This window comes from Megalops cyprinoides, chromosome 8, assembly GCF_013368585.1.
Source record: "Megalops cyprinoides isolate fMegCyp1 chromosome 8, fMegCyp1.pri, whole genome shotgun sequence".
In the NCBI taxonomy this organism is placed as follows: domain Eukaryota; kingdom Metazoa; phylum Chordata; class Actinopteri; order Elopiformes; family Megalopidae; genus Megalops; species Megalops cyprinoides.
The window spans coordinates 29,370,056-29,390,170 of record NC_050590.1 but is presented as its reverse complement, the minus strand read 5'-3'; the positions used below and the strand labels follow the sequence as shown (position 1 = coordinate 29,390,170).

The 20,115-nt window shown below is 41.5% G+C and overlaps 1 protein-coding gene across 2 annotated transcripts in view; it reads right to left on the bottom strand.

Moving 5' to 3' along the window:
- Nucleotides 1–1,128: 1,128 nt before the first annotated feature.
- Nucleotides 1,129–20,115, bottom strand: part of LOC118781909 (ethanolamine kinase 1-like) — a 55,689-nt gene continuing 36,702 nt past the window's right edge. Inside the window, exons 7-8 of one of the 2 annotated variants that reach the window (XM_036535054.1) lie at nucleotides 6,414–6,487; nucleotides 1,129–1,286 (exon numbers count right to left, since the gene is read on the bottom strand). In XM_036535054.1, coding sequence (XP_036390947.1) covers nucleotides 1,217–1,286; nucleotides 6,414–6,487 — 144 coding nt within the window. In that variant the 3' untranslated portion in view covers nucleotides 1,129–1,216. The remainder of the gene's footprint in view (nucleotides 1,287–6,413; nucleotides 6,488–20,115) is intronic. The other variant, XM_036535055.1, reaches the window with a different exon arrangement.

Genomic DNA, 20,115 nt, shown 5'->3' with positions numbered 1-20,115 from the left:
GGATGGTGGTTCAGTGCATGGAGGATCGGTTTTGCATTTTTAAGGAAGATAGGTGTCACTCCACAGTCACTATTGTACACAGTTATTGTACTACCGGTCCTCCACTAATCTGATGCGGTTTTTAGTTGGTAGTACGTGTTTATGCACTATGTGCAAAACAGATGCAGAAAGAAGTTTACTTGTTTGGTGAAACTTGGGCTTGTTTCAGCCGTGACACAAGGGTACTGCTGATGTAAGTATTATGAGCAAAGCAATGGTGTGACAGGTGTTAATGTAAACACTTTGAAACTTCGTTTGGTGTGTTTTGCAAGAGCTGCGGAAAAAAGTCAAGCAGATGCTTGTCAGAGTACATGACTGCTAAATGTTCAAAATCCAATTTTCAACCCTACAACTGGAGTAAGATTTGTTCAGAAGACAGAATGAAGTGAGATTTGATATCCATTTTTAAGGATCAATCAAGCAGAAATGTTTAGTCCCTCTGAAATAAAATTAATGCACAGTACTCTGTAATTTATAACTTGATGATTGAGAACTTTGTGTCCATGTATTGACTATTTTGCTGTTTTACAAGGATGTCTGATACTTAATTACATTGCTGTTAAGTATATTTTTTTTCCCTCACTGCTTGAGCATGTCCCTGATAATATTCCTCTCCAAACAGAACAAACAAAAGAAACATTTTATGCAGCATAGCAATCTGTTCTTTTTTCCATTCTAGTTGATTTTGTATTTGCCTGAAAATAACCTTCTTATAGTTTTATGATCACTGTTTGTTATTGTGGCTTTAAATTGTCTGACCAAATAAGGAAACAATTACAGGATGTTGGCTTAGGAAGTGTGTCAATTTGCCAAATAAGTTTATCTTGATTTTCATTGTGGCTAAAAACATTTGGAGAGTTTTGCCAAGTCATTAAGCAAAAACACTCAGCTCCAAATGATTCAGGCAATTGTATTTTCAGCATATTTCTCAGAATTAGTTTGCTGTTGTACATTATCAGGGAATTGTATTTATCACTTACAATCCATTTAATAAGTAGCAAATTAAAACTGAGCTTAATCATATAAACATACTTATTTTGGAACATAGCAGTATAAGATAGTTAAGAATGATACAACATGATAGGATGTGAAATTCTTTATTAGCCATTTTTCATCTGCTATTTGTCAGTCATGACATGCATGTCACTTATTAGTGCTGTTTTTGATTAGGTAGTGTTCAAGGAAGTTTCATAGCAAAGTATTCATCCTTCTTTTTGAAGTAGTAGTTGAATCTTGCCAAGGCATACCTGAAAGTACAACAAAATAAGCATTGTGAAGAAGACTGGTAAAAAATGGTCCGCCAAGTAACAGTGTTATTGTTAATTTTATAGGTTTAAGATTCGGATGCCTTAACCTTACAGACAAGGGAATGATGGACATGTCATTACATTGGTGCTGAAACATATATTCATCACTACCTTTTGTATGCCCAACATGATGTTTACTGTGCAGTACCCTTTCCCCAAATTATGCCATTTTCAGCGTATTCTTTCATAGGTGAGTCAAATTTGTACATAATTAACAAACCATGGCAAATGTTTGAGTGATCCACAGAGTGAAAGAAGCTCCCAGTCTTATTGGAAAGGGTATCAAAAGGCAGTCAGTGCACTCGGAAGACATATTTGCAGAGTTCTTTGGAAAATATATTCAAATACTTTGCCTAGAATGTATTTTTCACTAGCATATTTGCATGAATATGAAAAAAGTGCAGAGGCTGAATTAACTGAAATCCGTTACCGGTGCTGCTGATCAGTGCCATGTCACCAGCCCGTCGTGTCGCGTCAAAGGAGATGAGAACTATTAGAACTAAATGACTAGGATGAGTCTTTTAAGCTCAGGCAGGAGTGTCTTTAAATATTTTCTGTGCCTGTGAACTCTTTGATTTAAAAAGTTACTGATTTCCATAGATGTGGCATGTTGCCATGATGCTTGCATTCAGGAGTGAAGCATTATTTGTTTAATAACCATTATTACAAATGGGTTTGAATAATGCCACATGAAAGTGGTTCCTTTCAGATACAAAAAGGATGTGATTATGGTAAAACACTTCTAATTCACACCCTGCTCTCAACCAGCATTTCTTTAAAGACGAAAAAGGGAAAAGTACTGCTGCACTAATAAAGTGATGAGGATAAAAAAGAGAAGTGAGAGATGAAGGTAGGATTAAGTTAAATGTCAGTAATGAAAGAGAAGATAAGACTTACCATGTTTAGAATAACTGAACAAGAGACTTGAGCAGCATGCAGGAAACAGATGGTTGTACAACAAACATTTAAATACAGTGTATTGTGGCATTTTGCTCCACTAGTGAGGAAGCCATTTTGTTAATAAGGTGGAAGGTAAAAAAAAAATCACTGTGCTTGTTTTGATTTCAAATTTGACATTCATAAATGTGTTAATCAGGATACATATTTTACCACAAAATGATTTTTAACTGGATATTTGCATAACTGGGAAACCAGTAGAGAAAATATTGTGACCTAAAAAACACCTTCATTTTTAGCCCCTCTGAGTTCAGTTGTGCAAATAAATTAATTAATTTTTTTATTTCCTAATTGAACTATAATCTGCCTGATGTATAAAAGGCCCTGTAAAAATGTAAAAAAAAAAAATAATAATAACCCACAGCTCAAATGATGTGAAAATCTTATGGTTCAAAACATTGATGCTTTTGTTTTTGTTGTTTTATATTGGAGCATGTATGTTGGATTGCTGTTCTAACTGCATGTTTTTAGTAACTTCAAGTGTTAACTTGAAGTCCATTGAAATTCTACAAAGGTATTGTGCTGTTTGTTGCTTTGAAGGTATTTGAAGTGATCTTTGAGCCATAATTTTCATTTGATGTGAATAGGTAAAACCTGTGTACTCTTTACAGGACTTCACAGGACGATACTCCTTTACCCATTGTGCAGTGAGGAAAAATGGTGCTTAAATGGGTAATTTTTACAGCAGTAACATGTCTTATATAAAAGTATAAGATCTCAGTAATATTAATGGCTGAGAAGTGCATTGTTATTTTGTTCTTTGCACTTGTCCTTGGAAATTGTGTGTCACTGAAGAACCAAATCTTCAATTTGACTACAGTTTAATGAAAGCCTGAAAATGGAAGAAATAAAGGACATTGTCGTGTGGTTGAGTCATGCAGTTGTGTACAATGACACTGAAAGGTAATGTGAGGATTTGGAAAATGAAGAAATGGTATATGGCATCATAATGTTCATTGACATGCTCAGGTCAGCCTCACCAGTGAAATGGATTTGAAAAAAGGGGATGTGCTTGGAAAAAAATGTAAAAGATTTCATTCTGTCAGAGGTAAGAAACCTTCCTTTGTGAAATAATTAGCCTGCATTTGTAATTGTTGTCCATCTTCTAAGTAGTATTATCTCCCTGTGATAGCAGCATGGGAGCTTTTTTCTGCTTGTGTCTTTGAAGAAATTCTTTGAAAAGTTAACAAATGTAAATGTCAACGAGGACGTCACATATATCAATAAAGGTGAATGGATTCTAACTACTGTACCTCACTGACACAATGACATAAGAGGCGTGGGGAAAGATGTGGTATGATATAGAGTACTTGCGTTCATATATTCTCTTTCTGATGTTATTCTTGTTGTTATCGTGATGCTCTGGCCCTGGTGAGTTTGCCTTTTTTAGTCTTAACATTGAGCATGATATAGAATGAGGAAAACCCACATTGCTCTGGAATTTCCAAGACTAAACTAGGGACTATGTCATATTTAGTCCCATATAACAAGCGTAATAGAGTTTAGAGTGTCTGGTCACCTAAATTTTATTGATTCAGACTGGGACAGAACTGGTGGGAGGAGCAAATGTCAAGAGACACAAGCCTCTTTTGCCTCCATTGAAATATATGGTGTCCATTTTTGGGAAAGCACTACATTTACATTTACATTTATTTACTACTCACCTTAGAAGTGTACCTCACCAAAGATATGTGGAGGAGCTGTGTCATGCCCCACTCATCAGTGGTAGAATAATTATTGTTTCATTAAGCAGTGACAGTCCTTGATAAATACATGCACTGTGCATTGGTGCTTGAATCACCTTTTGCAACACTTGGACCCACACACCACGTTCACACTCATCTTTCTGTCACATACGCACAGAGAAATGTAAGGCAGAGTAGTCAGCTTGTTGCTTTGAGTCACAAGGACTCTTGCTGGCACTCCCCAGTCAGTCCTGCTGATTTATTTTATTTTGTATTCATTTTTTATTTTCAATGAAAATAACTAACCTTGATATTTACTGATCTAAAACCTTGATGCAGCAATGGTATTTTAACAGAAAAACATAAAACTTGCCTCATTATTGAGTGAGATGTAATTTAATTGGAAATGGAAAAAGTTGGAGACTAAAGTTTTGCTTTTGTTTGAAAAGGAAAATAAAAAGCCTATGGATTATATGACCTCACTGGCCATGTTTTATCTTCTTAATTCAGATGTGGTTAAGGTCATTCTAATGTAATTGTAATTGCAAATTCTCTTTTAGGGAAAATTAAGATGCAAATTTCACTCATACAGTATAATGCTATTTGCAGGTTAAACACAATATGCTAGAAATTTTGTTTGGAAAAATGCTCCTATACCACCCGGGGTTTTCCTTGCAAACCAATATGTAAATGCACAGCAAAAGCTGTAAATAATACCTCAGTAGTGTGTCTCGGTTTCCAGACAGCATTTATGACACAAAGGTTTTGTAAATCATAGTTATTTTTCAGTCTGGTATGGCCATCAATTTTTATGTGCATTTGTTTTTTTTTTGGAAACCATTTTGTTACTACAGCAATGCAGAGATTACAATATGCATGATATTATCTTTAAATGAATAGTGATGGTAACCTGCATACTCTGGTTTTAGTCAAAGTTACTCCATTGTATATAACTGACACTGGCAGTCTTGTGTCCTGTCTGTAAAGATTATGAATTCATACTGAAGTCTGCTGTGTCATCTTAGAACTTGTTGAATTTTCTTGTCATCTCAGAATGAGTGTAGTGCTTTACTAGGATTAGCACTACACAACTCTTACATTGTTGAAGCAGATACACTCAGAGGTAATATTCTTCCTGTATTGCTTCTCAACAAACATTTACAGATCACAGGAGTTAAGATTAATGGACACAATTAGGATTTGAAAAAGGTTGACATTTAAAGCACTTCTATAATTTAATAACAAAAGCTGATGAATCCATTCCAAATTTTTTTCATTTAAAAATATTCAGATTTTGCACATAGCCTGGCCAAACACACAAGCCATTAAAAGATGTTTATAAACTGCATGAAATATCTACAGTGAAGGGGAAAGAGAGAGAGGCAAAGTTTTCCATTCTTCACAGTGATCTCCCCATTGTCACTTGCATTTGGCTTTGATTATGCGCTGGCCCGAGGCGTCTCCCAGCCTGAGAGGGAGCCAGCAGTAATTTAGTTTATAGAGATCATATGGCAAGGAAACCGGGCTTGAAAGACACAACTCCAAGAAGCGCATTTGATGAATTTCCTATGATTTTAGCCTGGCTTTATTCTTTCCTGTTGTGGAACAGACACCCCACAGCACACACACCGGGCTGGGGATGAGTGAAAGCGGGGTCCATTAAAATTACAATATACACACTGTGCATTTTTTTTTTTTTTTTGCACATCTCAGATTGCACTTCCTATCAGGAAGAAGGGGACTCTGTACAGGATCTCGATATGGACAGGAAACCACACAGAGCGAGGGTTGCCTTTGTCATTAACAATTAATGCAGTAGCAGTGCCCAGGATCAGCTGCCACCAGAAGCATGTCAGCACAGAGAAAGAGGACCTCACTCACAGAGGGAGGCAGCTGAGTGGCTGAGAGGGATCGCAGATATGGCTCCATAGAAAGACAGCCTTAGAAACATAAAACCCTGCTCGTGGAAAAGGGAGGCTTTTTAGTTTTGAGTTCCCCAGCTGACCTACCTTAATCACAGCACAGGGGTTGTCTGCTGGTCTCTCCCCTCTGATAACCCCCCACCACCAGCACACACACACATACACATACACACACACACACACACGCATGCCCCACACCCTGCCCCACCCCCAAAGCACCCTGCTAGTGCCACTCTGCATTAATGTGACCAAAATGTCATCAGGTAGTTTAATGCCCCTTAATATCATTGTATCGTTTACGTTCCTGAATGAAGTGGAAATGAATCCCATCTGGGGATTTTTGGAAGCCAAGAGAGAAGGGGGTGGGATGGGGGGGTAAACTGACAGGCTATTTAGACGTGCTACTTCACTTTGCATTAGCGTGTACAGTATCAGGAACAGGGAGCCAAAGGGAGGCAGATTCTAGTCAGCGTTCACTAGCCCTGCAGCGACGGATCACTTACCTCAGGAAATCAAAGTCAATTGTGGAGTATCTGGCTTGGAGAAGAGCCCAGAGGCCCCATGAAAAGTGTGAAACCTGCAGGAAGAAAGAGAGACTCATTGAGAAAATCCATTATCGCTCAAGAAGCCAGAAAGCATGAAAGGAGCTGTCTTGTTTAATACGCTGGTTGATAAAACACTGCTGTGGCTGGAGGGATTACTCAGGCAGCAGTGACACAACACAAAGAGGGTTATCGATACAAGGAAATGTTTTGAGAGTGACTGCATTATCCTGCTCTCAGGAACAGGCTCTGTTTAATGTGTGGAAGTGTATTTCTGTGTGTGTTTGGGAAAAACCTGAAACAAGTTCTGATTTCCCATCGGTGCTGTAGATTTCAGCTTTGAACAAGACAATCCTAGTGCCTGGCAACGTGACGTATGAAAACTGACTAGCCATTGAATAGACAGTATATTTCTGTATTTTGGTATTCCTCCCTTTTTTGCGCTTAACAGAACATTGCATAGAATGACTAATATGTAGTTCCCAACCCTGTCTCTTCCAAAAGCTACTTCATTTAGCCTGCATTGTTTATGACTTTCAGGGACAAATGTACTCATAGCTACCCATCTTTCACACAGCAGGGGCTGTGCAGTCAGGCTGCCTGATCATTGCAGGAAAGCTAGGGTTTCGCCCCATCGGGTTTAGGGCCAGGAAGGTTGCTATCGTGTCTCTGTGTGGATAATCCAGTGAAGACGGATCGAAGTGCAGTTTACTTTTGCGTGCCATGGTTTTGTCTTTATCCTGGTGTCTTGTTGCAAAGAATTCCAAGCCACCCCACTCCCACCCCTGGAGAAGATTTAGTAATGTTAATGCACAATGTTTAGTTTGTTATAGGTTACAATCTGTTGTGCGACAGTCTGGTAGTCTGACAGGAGTGGAGAAACACTAGCAATGCAGAGGTCCAGTTCCCCATATCTGAGTGTACAGTGACCTCCAAGGTGACATTTCTACACAAATGTTGCATGGTTTAAGAATCAAAGCGATTGCTGTTAGCTTAGCCTGAAGTGGCATCAGGTATGTGCCACCACCGGGTTTGAGACTGCTGACCCTTTAAGCTTCCTTCAGTCTCTTAAGCTGATGGGTGCCCCAGTAGATTTGTTTTTAATACGCTGTGATTTTTAAAGCTCTTTTGCCTTATCCCTGTCCCACTGTCTCTTTGGACCTAAGAAGTAGTTAAAGCAAACATCATATCCTGTACATCAAGAAAAATGAGCAAAGGCAACTAAAACTATAGTCTGAATTTTTCTTTTTTCACCTATATTTCATACAAATATACACATTTTATTCAAGCAATGTCTACAATAAAACAAGAAAAGGCCATTGTAGGTAGTTACAATCCTTTAATTAATTAGGGAGGATTTCATTTGAGCTGTCCTTTCATGTTAGTCAATTGTTTGTTCCCAAAAGCTTCAAAAGAATATTACCACAGCCATTTTCATTCAAAAATAAATGCTATAAGCTGTGATAAACTAAAGACTGCTTTGAATTTGTTTTTGATGTAAACACAAATGTGATATGGTCCCTTGCATTGCCCTCTAAGATGAAGATGTGCTTAGAGGAACTTGCCTGGAAGAGTTATGTTTTTATCTTCCCTTCTATTTATCTTCTGTGGTTAACAGCACTCCTAAATTTACTAATGAAATCAATGCAGATGTCAACCCTGTGGCCCAATGATGTAATTACTGTTTTATTTGATAATCAAATAATGGGTGGAATGAAATATGAGGATGTTTTGTTTTGGCAAGTTGCTGGCCCTTGTGTCTCTTCCCACACTGAGATGGAGCACTGCTCTAAATTATGAATATGAACTTGCATTAGAGATGTCATTAGCCTGACATAAAACATAAACCGTCAGAATCCGCCAGAGAAGGGAGTCGCCGAGAGAGTCTTGAAACAAAGCGTGTGGCTCTCTATGCTCGCAGCGTCCACACGTCGGCTGGAATGACATTGCGGAGCCACAGCGTTTGGCCCGGAGTTGTGGAGAGCCCTGTGTCCTTTGGCTAACTCATGCAAGGATTTTGATAATGAAGCCACTTCCCCTGTGACTGCAGCAGTCATTGGACTCTCAGGAGACACCAGTGAGTCTCCTCTTTTATTGAGCACTAGATCAGACTCATTTCTTGGGAAGTGTCCCACTTTAATCTGTATCCCATGCTCTTAAACAATGTCGTGTTTTGTTTTCTGCAAAAATTGTGGATGGAGGATTTGCGGAACGTAAAGTTAGTTGTCCTGCCTGTTGTTTCAGCATTCATGCATTCAATGTTGTAAATAATATTCTTAAGGGCTAGACACAAATATTTGTTCATTTTGATTAAAATGTCTTGTGAGGTGTATTGTTTTGAATTGATACGAATTTCTAAAGTGTTAAACTCTTTATTGTTTTAATAAATGCTGAGGTTGTTTCTTTATGCTGGAATAGGACTCCATAGTAATTTGCAGAGGATGCTGCCTTACAGTGGACAAGGGGAATATTTAACTGGATGAGAGATTAAGCAGCCTCCACCCCAGCGCCTGCTTGCACATGTACTGTAGATTCTAGGCATTCAGATGTAAATTTGACAGAAATTATTACCGTTCATACTGACTTTCATCCTACGTTTATGGTTATGAATCTGGCAGGAGTTGGGTATTTTAAAAGAAAACATTTAACATTTATTTGTAAGTAAAGACACTGTCACACCACTCTGTAACCTCTCAGAGAATTCAATGCATTATACTCCGGTTAAGAAAAGCACTGTTGGATTTGACTAACTTTGACTTAGGCTTCCAAAAATGAAAATTGTTCTACAAACCAAATGAAAATTTGGCAGGTGACCACAGTTTCTTTTGTAAGTTCCAAACCACTCTACATCAAGCCCACCAAAATACATAGAGTACAGTATGTATTTTGATCAGTAGATCAGTAGATTCAATCATCAGATAGTGAGCAAAGCATTGGCCTAAAAGAAACTTAATGCCAATGTAGTGCCTACACTTTGATGGTGTACTTGGATTTGTCATACTTTTGCATACTTTTTTGACCCTTGTGTATTTTCATTGAAAGTTGAGAATTTCTGTCAATTTAATTACATTTTAATTTATACATTTTATTGAATTGTCTCATTTTTATTCACATTTTCATTCACAGTGCATAAAGTATGAAATGAATATTCATGCACATCTATACAAACCTTTCAAGTATGGAATGACAGTGTTTCTTAAACACTACTTAATTTCAGTATTTTATTCCTCAAGCACACCTCCCAGTGAGCATAAAAATGGCACACTTGCACTCTTTCGTACTGTAATAAATATATCAATCTTACTTTCTGACCATTGGGATCCTATTTTATTAAGTAATTCAGCTAGTGTTTCTTCCCGCCACACCCTGTGGCGATGAGCAGTTTGATAAAGCACATTCATACCGTGATGTCAGGAAGCAAACCTCTGCTCAAAGAGGTGTGCACGACCCTGCCCTGGAGACACACCCAAGGACAGGGCATCAGAACTGTGTGTAAAACTGTAAAGCTAGACTTAAAAGGATGTAAACATATGGGTTGTTGGCGGGCCACGTGTGCTCGATACATTGGCCATGTCAGCATTAGGCAAGGGATTGGGGGGCAAGAAGTTCTAATTTGAAACATTCAGCCACACCAGCGTCCAAGAATAACAAGACCTACTATGTAAACCAGCAGTATTGTAGTCACCCAACAGCTAGTTCTATGTTCTCTCCCGAAGCCTAAGAATTGAAATGATACCTCTATGAATCCCTGGCCAGAAAAAATAGTTATATTGAAATACATTTTAAAGCTGCACCAGACCCCAACCACCCCTGCGCCCCACTGCCAGTCTTCTCACATTATTGAGAATATGTTTATGGTTGTTTTTAGTGGCTCAGTTTCCAAATGATAACAAACAACTTTGTTTCTCACTTCAAGTTATTGATCTCTTAGAAACATATTACTCATTTTGTACAAATTTAATGTATTTTTAACAAAAATTTTTAAAAAGTTTTTATTCTCATGGTCTCAGCTGCAGAGTGTATATCATGTTCACAATTTAGATCTGTTTAATTTTTTTTTTAAACTTGTGTTAAATTTGTCAAAAACCTGTTCATGTTCTGACACCATCTCATCCAGTGTGGGTTTGCTCAGGAACTATGAAACCAAAAATGAAACCGTAGCACTTGTGCAACAGATGGTATCCATATTTTTCGAGAGCTATCCCAGAGGGATCAAGAAAGCCAGAGTCAGTTCTTAACTGATGCTCCAGGAGCATAATATATTTTACCTATTTTCACTATGGTGGAAGACCAAGTGAAAAAGCATTGCATTGGAATCATATAATGCTTCACTTTGAAGAATAGTGGTGATTATTTAGTGCTCATTATATTGGTAGACTGATTAGTTTGGTAGAATTAGTATGCACAGTGTATAATGTGACTGTGTAGTTTTTAGGCCGCTCACGGAGTTGTGACCTGTGGCCTACTTTCCAAGAGATGCTGCTATGTTGAACTAATCATGCACACAAGGCACACTGAAAGTGTGTACGTGGCACAAGGCCGTCCCAACGGTGAGGCCTATGATTTCGAGCACTCATATAGCTGTAGAAATCACTCATGTAGCTGTAGTTCAGTATTAGGTTAGTCATGACATGTTTAACCATTTGGGATGATCAGCACAACCAAGGTACCTCAGTTCCTAGAAGCTTCTTTTATAATAAAGGTTTTGTTCTTAGGTGATATAGGGGTTCTCTACCCGGCTGAACTTTCTCCCACTCTGCCTCCCTTGTCAGTGTCTGTGACAAAGAGGAGTTGGGTCAGAGTGTACTCCTTATCAATCTAGAGATACCTTCAGAAGCAATGTTTTTCCAATTAGGCGCCAGACTCTAGGCGATGCAAGGACAGTTATAATTAACCACTCTGGACAGCTCAGGGATGGTATAAGATGTTCTTTGTTCTTTGTTTAGTACAGGAGCAACGCAACAACAACGTGGCACGGACCAGAGTCGTGTACATATATCTAGGTGTGGGTGCGAGAATTACCTAGCCGCACTAGAGACAGACTGAGCGTGAGGACGAGTGTGCAAGGCTTAAGACTCTAAGTGAGACTTAGTGCGTGTAGTACCTGAAGCCGACCTTCATGTATGAAGTCTTGCTGTATTGAAGACCATCAATAAAACCTGTTTCTACCTCATCTTCGACCACGCTCCAGACTGAAGTTCTTTGTGTAACAGTTTATTAGTTAGCTTGCGAGAACATCAATTCACCAAGAGCCAACAACTTGGTGCCGTGACTCGGATCCACGAGGAAAAGGAGAGATCCTGCCAGAAAGTGAAGAGAAGACACTTGCGCGCTTTCAACATCTGTTGATCTTCTCTAACAATTGGTGAGCCCCTTTCCTTACCTTGCTGGGTTCCAGAAAGAACCGAGACATTTACAGAGTACATGTAACACTATAAGTAAAGGCTAACAGTTAGACAAAGAACTGTGAAGATACGTGCCTACAATGAGGGAGCTGTAATCATTGTATGTTTGATGTGTACACGAGGGTGAAAGAAAATTTGCAAACTGCAAAGTGTGTGGTGCACCTTGACTGCAGAGAAAAAGAGTCTGTAGTGACCGGTTAAATGCATAGCTCCTTTGGGAGAGCGCTATAGCGGATATCCTACGAGTAAGGGTACACTGGTGGAAAATTGGCATTTGTATGTGTACGCTTGAATTCGTGGATGCACGTGCCTTGTCACGGAAGATCGCGATATTCCTACAGTTTGAAATAGATCTGTAGAAGCCCGTCAGGGAACGGAAGAGCTGTCTAGACGTTGATGTGTTTTATTTGTTTTATGTGTTTTTGTACTGTCGACAGTGAGCGAGTGAGTGTGTGTGTATATATCTTGTGGTTTACGGTGTTTGGATAAAGAGCTCTATTCAAACAACCGACGGAGTGAAACTCTCCGGGAGGAGGAGAGTAGTGTGTAAAAGACATCTGAGTTTTCCTAGTGAGAGAACTAGCACTGGTGTGACAACAGCCTGAGATTAATGATAATGGCGGGTGCTCAGGGAAACTCTGAACCTGGTGCTGACAAAACGGAGCAGATTCCTACTACTGAGAAGGGTGGGAGAGCTGCGCCCGATGTTGATTTTGAGACAATGGTGGCAATGAGTACGGCGTATTTGCGGTCCACTTTTAAATTGGAACAAGTTGAAAAAGAGATTGAGCAAAAGTATGGGATTGAGCTTGAATCTGGTGGTGTGTGGCCAATTGATGATGTTAAGAAAGCTTGGGGAAAGTCGCAACGTGTGCCTGAAAAAGAAAGAACTCCTGGACCTGATTTCGGGAAACGAGTAGCCCCCTCCATGCAACCCCTCGCAGCGGCAATTGAACAACGGAACGACGGACTTCATGTGTGTGCAACAATTAATCGGATAATTGAAATTGATTTCCTTTTGGACACGGGAGCTGAATTGACTGTGATACCCGCTTCACATTTGAATGGATGTGCATTACCTGTGACAAACAAGACACAAATAGCTTGTGGTGCTGGAGGAGAAAGGTTCCTATTAAGACAGACACAACCCCTATCAGTGACAGTGGGACCGGCAGAGATCATCGTCAGTCTGTGGGTTGGAAAGGTGACGCAACCATTACTGGGAATGGATGTATTGCTGCAACTGAACTCCAGTCTGACCTTCTCGGAAGGAAAAGTGACATGGAATTTGAGAAAACTGCAGAAGCCAGAATTGGCACAGCATCCAATCTGGGCACAGGGCAAGAACGACTGTGGCCTCCTGGATATGGAACCTGTCACACTTACTGGGAAACCGCCTCCATGCACACGACAATACCCCATCAGCAGAGAAGCAATAGCAGGGATAAGGCCAATCGTCAATGAGCTTGAAAAACAGGGCATCTTGAAGAAGACTCAAAGTGCATCCAACAGCCCTGTATGGCCTGTGAAGAAAGCCAACGGCACGTGGAGACTGACTGTCGATTATCGGAAGGCGAATGAGACCATTGACAAGCTGACACCGCTTGTGGCAGATCCGTCCATGATCTTCAATACGCTGAAGCCGGAACATCAATGGTTCACTGTGATTGACATGGTGAATGCGTATTGGACAGTGAAATTGTCTCCTGAATCGCAAGACTGGCTGGCCTTCACAGTAGATGGGCAACAATACAAGTGGGAACGGCTGCCTCAGGGCCTGCACAACAGCCCCACTTTGTACCACCAAGCTCTACGAAGACATTTGACCTCAGAGGACGTGCCGTCAATCACGTCTGAAGTGATTCAGTATGTGGACGACATCTTGATTGCGTCAGTGACGGAAGAAGAACACGACAAAGATGTGGCGGCCCTCTTGGATTACCTGTATGGGAAAGGACACAAAGCAAGTTTGGAAAAAGCACAGATTGCACAACAAGCAGTGGTGTATCTTGGACAAAAGATCTCACAAGGGAAGAGGGAAATCACACAAGATCGAACAGTCGCAATTCGGAACACTCCTGAACCAACAACAGTGAAGGAACTTCGGTCCTTCCTGGGCCTCTGCAATTTCAACAGGGCCTGGGTGGAGTCCTACACTGAAATTGCCCAACCGTTGACTGAAATGCTGAAAGGTCGACGGGAATCAAAAGAGCTCATACAATTGGATGAGAACCAAAAGGAAGCATTTGAAACTTTGAAGAAAGCATTATGCGAATCACCTGCGCTGGGCATCCCGAATACGGAAATGCCATTCACTCTACATGTGAATGAGAGGGATGGATATATGTCTGCTGTTTTGACGCAAGAGCATGGCGGACTGCAAAGGCCAGTAGGGTACTACTCTGCGAAGCTGGACAACGTGGCTCTGGGTTTTGGACCATGCTTGAGGGCTGTTCAAGCAGTCTTCCTGGCAATTCAATCAGTGGCCAGTCTGGTCCTAGATCAGAAGCTGTTTGTGAAGTGCCCCCACGCTGTTCACACTCTGCTGACAATGAGACGTGCGACACAGGTCTCAGCGAGCCGGTGGGGCAATTGGCAAGCAGTATTGGAAGCCCCGAACATTGTCATTCAGAAGGCAACAGTCTCCAACCCATCTACAATGATGAGCGCTGTTGAAATTGAGGAAGATGACCACGTCTGTGAAGACATTGTCGTCACCTTGGAGCAAGATCAACACCTCAGGGAGACACCTCTCCACAATCCGGAGTTGGTGCTGTTCACTGATGGATCTTCGACAGTGGAGGATGGAGTAAGGCATGCAGGATGGGCAGTGACGACTGAGCATGACATTCTGAAGAGAGGCTCAATGGCACCTGGAACGTCAGCACAACAAGCAGAATTGAAGGCCTTGATAGAAGCGTGCAAAATAGCAAAGGACAAAACAGCAAACATATACACTGATTCAAGATATGCTTTTGGGATTGCACATGACTTTGGCCTGTTGTGGAGACAAAGAGGATACATGACAGCTAAAGGAACACCTGTCAAAAATGGTCAATTGGTTAAGGAGCTCATGGATGCAATCCAGCTGCCAAAAGAAGTGGCAGTGTTGAAGGTCAAAGCGCACACGAGACAGAGTACCATGGAAGCGAAAGGCAATGCCTTAGCTGACGAAGCTGCGAAAAGGGCTGCATGGATGGAGGGGGGAGAACAAAGTGAAGACCAAGATGAAGACACTGAAGCTGACACTCCTAGATCACACCTGGCAGTGTGTCAGAACAGTGAACGATTGACGGATGTCAAGGAAATGCAACAGAATGCCAGTAGGGAAGAAAAATGGGGATGGATTGAGCACGGAGCGAAACTCCATGATGACTGCCTGTGGCGACATGGCACGAAGATAGTGGCTCCATCCAGTCTCTTACCATATCTGGCGACTCAGATTCACTCCTTAGGACATGTGGGAGTAGATAAGATGAGATATCGATTTTCACAAACATGGTGGAATTCAAACTTTGCAAGTGTTGCGAGACAAACGGTGCTAGGGTGTGTCACCTGTCAGAAGAACAACGACGACAGGAGAATCAAAGTGCCTGCCAAAAGGACATTGGCACCACCGGGACCGTTTCGACATCTACAGGTGGATTACATTTCACTACCACCTTGCAAGGGCTATCGAGATGTACTGGTGATTGTGGATAAATTTTCCAGGTGGGTGGAAGCGTACCCCACTAGGAGAGGCACTGCAACACACACGGCGAAAACATTGGTGAAAGACATAATCCCTCGATGGGGATTGCCGGATCAGATCGATTCAGACCAAGGAACGCACTTTACAGGAGCTGTTTGTGCGGAGGTTTGTCGAATGCTGGAAATCCAGTGGTCTCTTCATTGTCCGCATCATCCACAATCCTCTGGACAAGTGGAGCGAATGAACAGGACGCTGAAAGAGAGGCTGGCGAAAAAACATCAGGATGGAATTTCATGGCTCGAGGCCCTACCTGCGGTTCTGTGTAGCATGAGAGCGACACACAACAAGGAAACGGGACTGAGCCCCTTTGAGATCATCACTGGAAGGCCTATGTCTTTACCAGGAACAATTGACATGCGCAAGGCTGACATACACTTGACATCAGATGCCTTGATTTCTTATTGCACTGAATTGACTGAAGCAGTTCGAACAGCTGCCCAGCAGGTGGTGGAGGCGTGGAAACAGCCACCTGACGGGGGACATTCTTTAGTACCTGGTCAATGGGTCATGGTTCACAAGCCCCAAAGGTTACCATTGGAAGCGAAATGGGAGGGACCCTATCAGGTGTTATTGGTGACAGACGCTGCAGTCAAGGTGCAGGGGAAGCAGAAATGGATTCATGCAAGTCATTGTAAATTAGCTGAGCCCCCAAAAGAATAGGGAGAGTACAACAGCAGCGCTATGGGAAGAGTCGGAGGGTAGAACTGGAGGCAGTATGTTCCAGGGGTTACCTAAAGACGAAGAAAACATGAAATGACATGTTTCATGCTGTTTCATGTTAATACTTCTCATTGTGTTACGACCCTGCTGGAGGGCCAGACGGGGGAAAGTAGTGGAATTACTGGAATTGACAGTTAGTTAGGACGCTTAAAATGTCATTACGGCTATGATGTGTTGGTCGTTTTCCTGTGTGTTTGTGTGTTTGTGTATCTTTCAGGGTTCTGAGTCCTGGGCAGTCAGAGGTTACAGGAGCTGGCCTGGATCAACCTGTGGATCGAGTGACCCTCCTCCTGAGCTGCGACATCGCCTCGTTTGTCATCGAGAGTGCCTGAGGGACGACGACAGAATCTTTGGGAACATCGTTCAAGATCATCTATGAACTGATATATTGACATTCTGTGTGATAACATCTATGATGAATATGTGGTTTGTTGTGGTGTTTGTGTTGTTTTTGAAAGTTCAAGCACATTATGACAGTCATCATGATACGCACAGGGATAACACATTTCTAGCCATGGCACACAGCTATGCTAGGGCAAAGGGACAAGATTCATGTTGGGTGTGTGGGTTATTGCCAACATCTTCTAACACATATCCATACGTATCAGTTCCATTCACATTAGCCGACTATGCTACAGCATATAATGACACACAAAGCCCCTTCTTTGAGGGAAACGTGACCTTCTATACACGACCAATTCCATCAAGCCCCCCAGAGCGAGTGAAATTGAGTTATGCGCCTGAGGGTATGTTATGTTGGGAAAACAATGGTACGGGTATGTTTTTGGGACGAAGTTCATGTAACTATAGTCTTTCTACTTTAAGACCATGGGAAGCGATGCATTGGCATGGACATTTTGCTGTAATATCCTTGTTCGTTTTAATGCCAAATTTAGGAGCTGAAGACAAAGCCGCTCCAAATGGGACAATGTATGTTTGTGGGAAGCATGCTTATTCATATTTGCCTGCTGAATGGTCAGGATCGTGCTATACGGCATATGTAGTACCAGCTATGCGTATGGTTAACATCAAGCATAGAGGTAAGAGGGACGTGTTCCACAGCACAGAAACTGTTGCTACCCCAACTCAACGTTTCTTTGCTTCATTAGTTCCAACTTATGGTATTACTGTCGCATTAGATGAGATTAGGCAGATGGCTTTTGCCTTAGACAAAATTGCTAATGATACAGCAGGAGCATTGACACTGATAAATCAGGAGCTACATTCAGTGCGTCAAATGACGTTGCAAAACCGCATAGCCTTAGACATTATTCTGGCAGATAAAGGCGGAACATGTGCAGTTTTGAAACAAGAATGTTGCACGTATGTACCAGATGCGTTTGTTAATGTCACCACATATGTACAAGACATTTACGAGCAAGTGGCCCACTTAAAAGCATCTCAGAAGTGGAGCTGGGAGACATGGTTAGGATCTTGGGCGGGAGAATTGTTACCCCAGATCATTCAGATTGTGACACCTTTTATTGTTTTGATTTTGGGCATATGTTTGTTTTTTAAGGGTGTAACCTGCTTGGTCAGCAGAGCTATGACACCTGCACGTGTGGCCCAGATGACAACGACGTTGAACTTGACTGAGACTTCGTTTTTCTATTAGCTTTCCTTTCCTTTTATTAATGCTAGAAACGCAAGATGCCTATGCTCTTGAGAGTATAAGATATATAATCACTTTATCTATCACATATAATCACTTTCCTTTTTTGTGATCATTGATGAGTTTGGGAATGATCAGACGGGGGACTGAAGAATAGTGGTGATTATTTAGTGCTCATTATATTGGTAGACTGATTAGTTTGGTAGAATTAGTATGCACAGTGTATAATGTGACTGTGTAGTTTTTAGGCCGCTCACGGAGTTGTGACCTGTGGCCTACTTTCCAAGAGATGCTGCTATGTTGAACTAATCATGCACACAAGGCACACTGAAAGTGTGTACGTGGCACAAGGCCGTCCCAACGGTGAGGCCTATGATTTCGAGCACTCATATAGCTGTAGAAATCACTCATGTAGCTGTAGTTCAGTATTAGGTTAGTCATGACATGTTTAACCATTTGGGATGATCAGCACAACCAAGGTACCTCAGTTCCTAGAAGCTTCTTTTATAATAAAGGTTTTGTTCTTAGGTGATATAGGGGTTCTCTACCCGGCTGAACTTTCTCCCACTCTGCCTCCCTTGTCAGTGTCTGTGACAAAGAGGAGTTGGGTCAGAGTGTACTCCTTATCAATCTAGAGATACCTTCAGAAGCAATGTTTTTCCAATTAGGCGCCAGACTCTAGGCGATGCAAGGACAGTTATAATTAACCACTCTGGACAGCTCAGGGATGGTATAAGATGTTCTTTGTTCTTTGTTTAGTACAGGAGCAACGCAACAACAACGTGGCACGGACCAGAGTCGTGTACATATATCTAGGTGTGGGTGCGAGAATTACCTAGCCGCACTAGAGACAGACTGAGCGTGAGGACGAGTGTGCAAGGCTTAAGACTCTAAGTGAGACTTAGTGCGTGTAGTACCTGAAGCCGACCTTCATGTATGAAGTCTTGCTGTATTGAAGACCATCAATAAAACCTGTTTCTACCTCATCTTCGACCACGCTCCAGACTGAAGTTCTTTGTGTAACAGTTTATTAGTTAGCTTGCGAGAACATCAATTCACCAAGAGCCAACAACTTGAAATTGAATTAATTTTGGAACTTGACAGTAAAACTTACAGCTTAACAACTACTATTTTGAGAAATGTTTCCACAAGGCTACTCACAATGTACGAACATCGTAAGACCATTTAAACACATTACCTGTAAAGCTGAGTGCAGAGGGAACTGTTTCCTTTGGCCAAACAGGGCCAGGAAGCCTACATGGAGGTCCTGATTTTTAATAAGGAACACTGCTGTCATTGTTTTAATTATAAGCACTGAAAATGCACCACCTGCATTTAAAAAAGGGAGCCGAAAATTGGGGGAAGAAAAGTGGACAAAAAAGGCATTGTTACTGAGAGTAGGTCAGCTGTGCCAGCCTGCTGCTCTAGAACATTCCGTGGTGTCACATAATACTCGGTCAGTTTCCTGTTGGAAGTGCCAGCCCAGAAAGAATGACTATGCCAGAGAGGGTGGTGTGAGTGTGTGTGTTTGGGGGGGGGGGGGGGGGGGGGGGTCTGGAATGGGACCCATAGCACTCTTGGAACTTTTTCTTCTTTAATAAAAGTTCATTATTCCACATTCTCCCAGAATGCCCTTGCAGCACACACTAGTGGATCATTTATTGTAGTCTTGTATCACAAATGAAATTTCAGGGAAACATGACAGCATGTGCCCCTTTGTGCAAGATGCTGCAGTGAAAAAAAATCACTCTAAACAGTCATTGAGAAGGGGAAGGTATTTCCTTCAACCCGCTGTGAGAGGACTGGATGTCATGTGAGGTTTATCAAAATTTAGCCATCAGTCATATCAGACCTCCCCTAAACAGAATCAAAAGGCATGTAAGGTTTATCACATGCTTCATGAGAACAATAATCACGCCTGTTCACTGCGGCACATTTAGGTGTTTCTGCTAAGCAAGTTCACTCAAAACAAGTTCACCAAGTGAAACACAGATAATGGATTATTTAGCACAGCTCCAGAGCATGTTTCTGACCTACGGTGAAGCAGCATTTAAATGACAGTGGCTTTGCCAGTATCTGGAGAGCTGTTATTTTCCAAGGAGGTTGCGTTTTTAAGAACTTTTAGATTTTTCTTACATGAAAAAAAGAGAGAACGATCTAAACTAAACTTCCTGT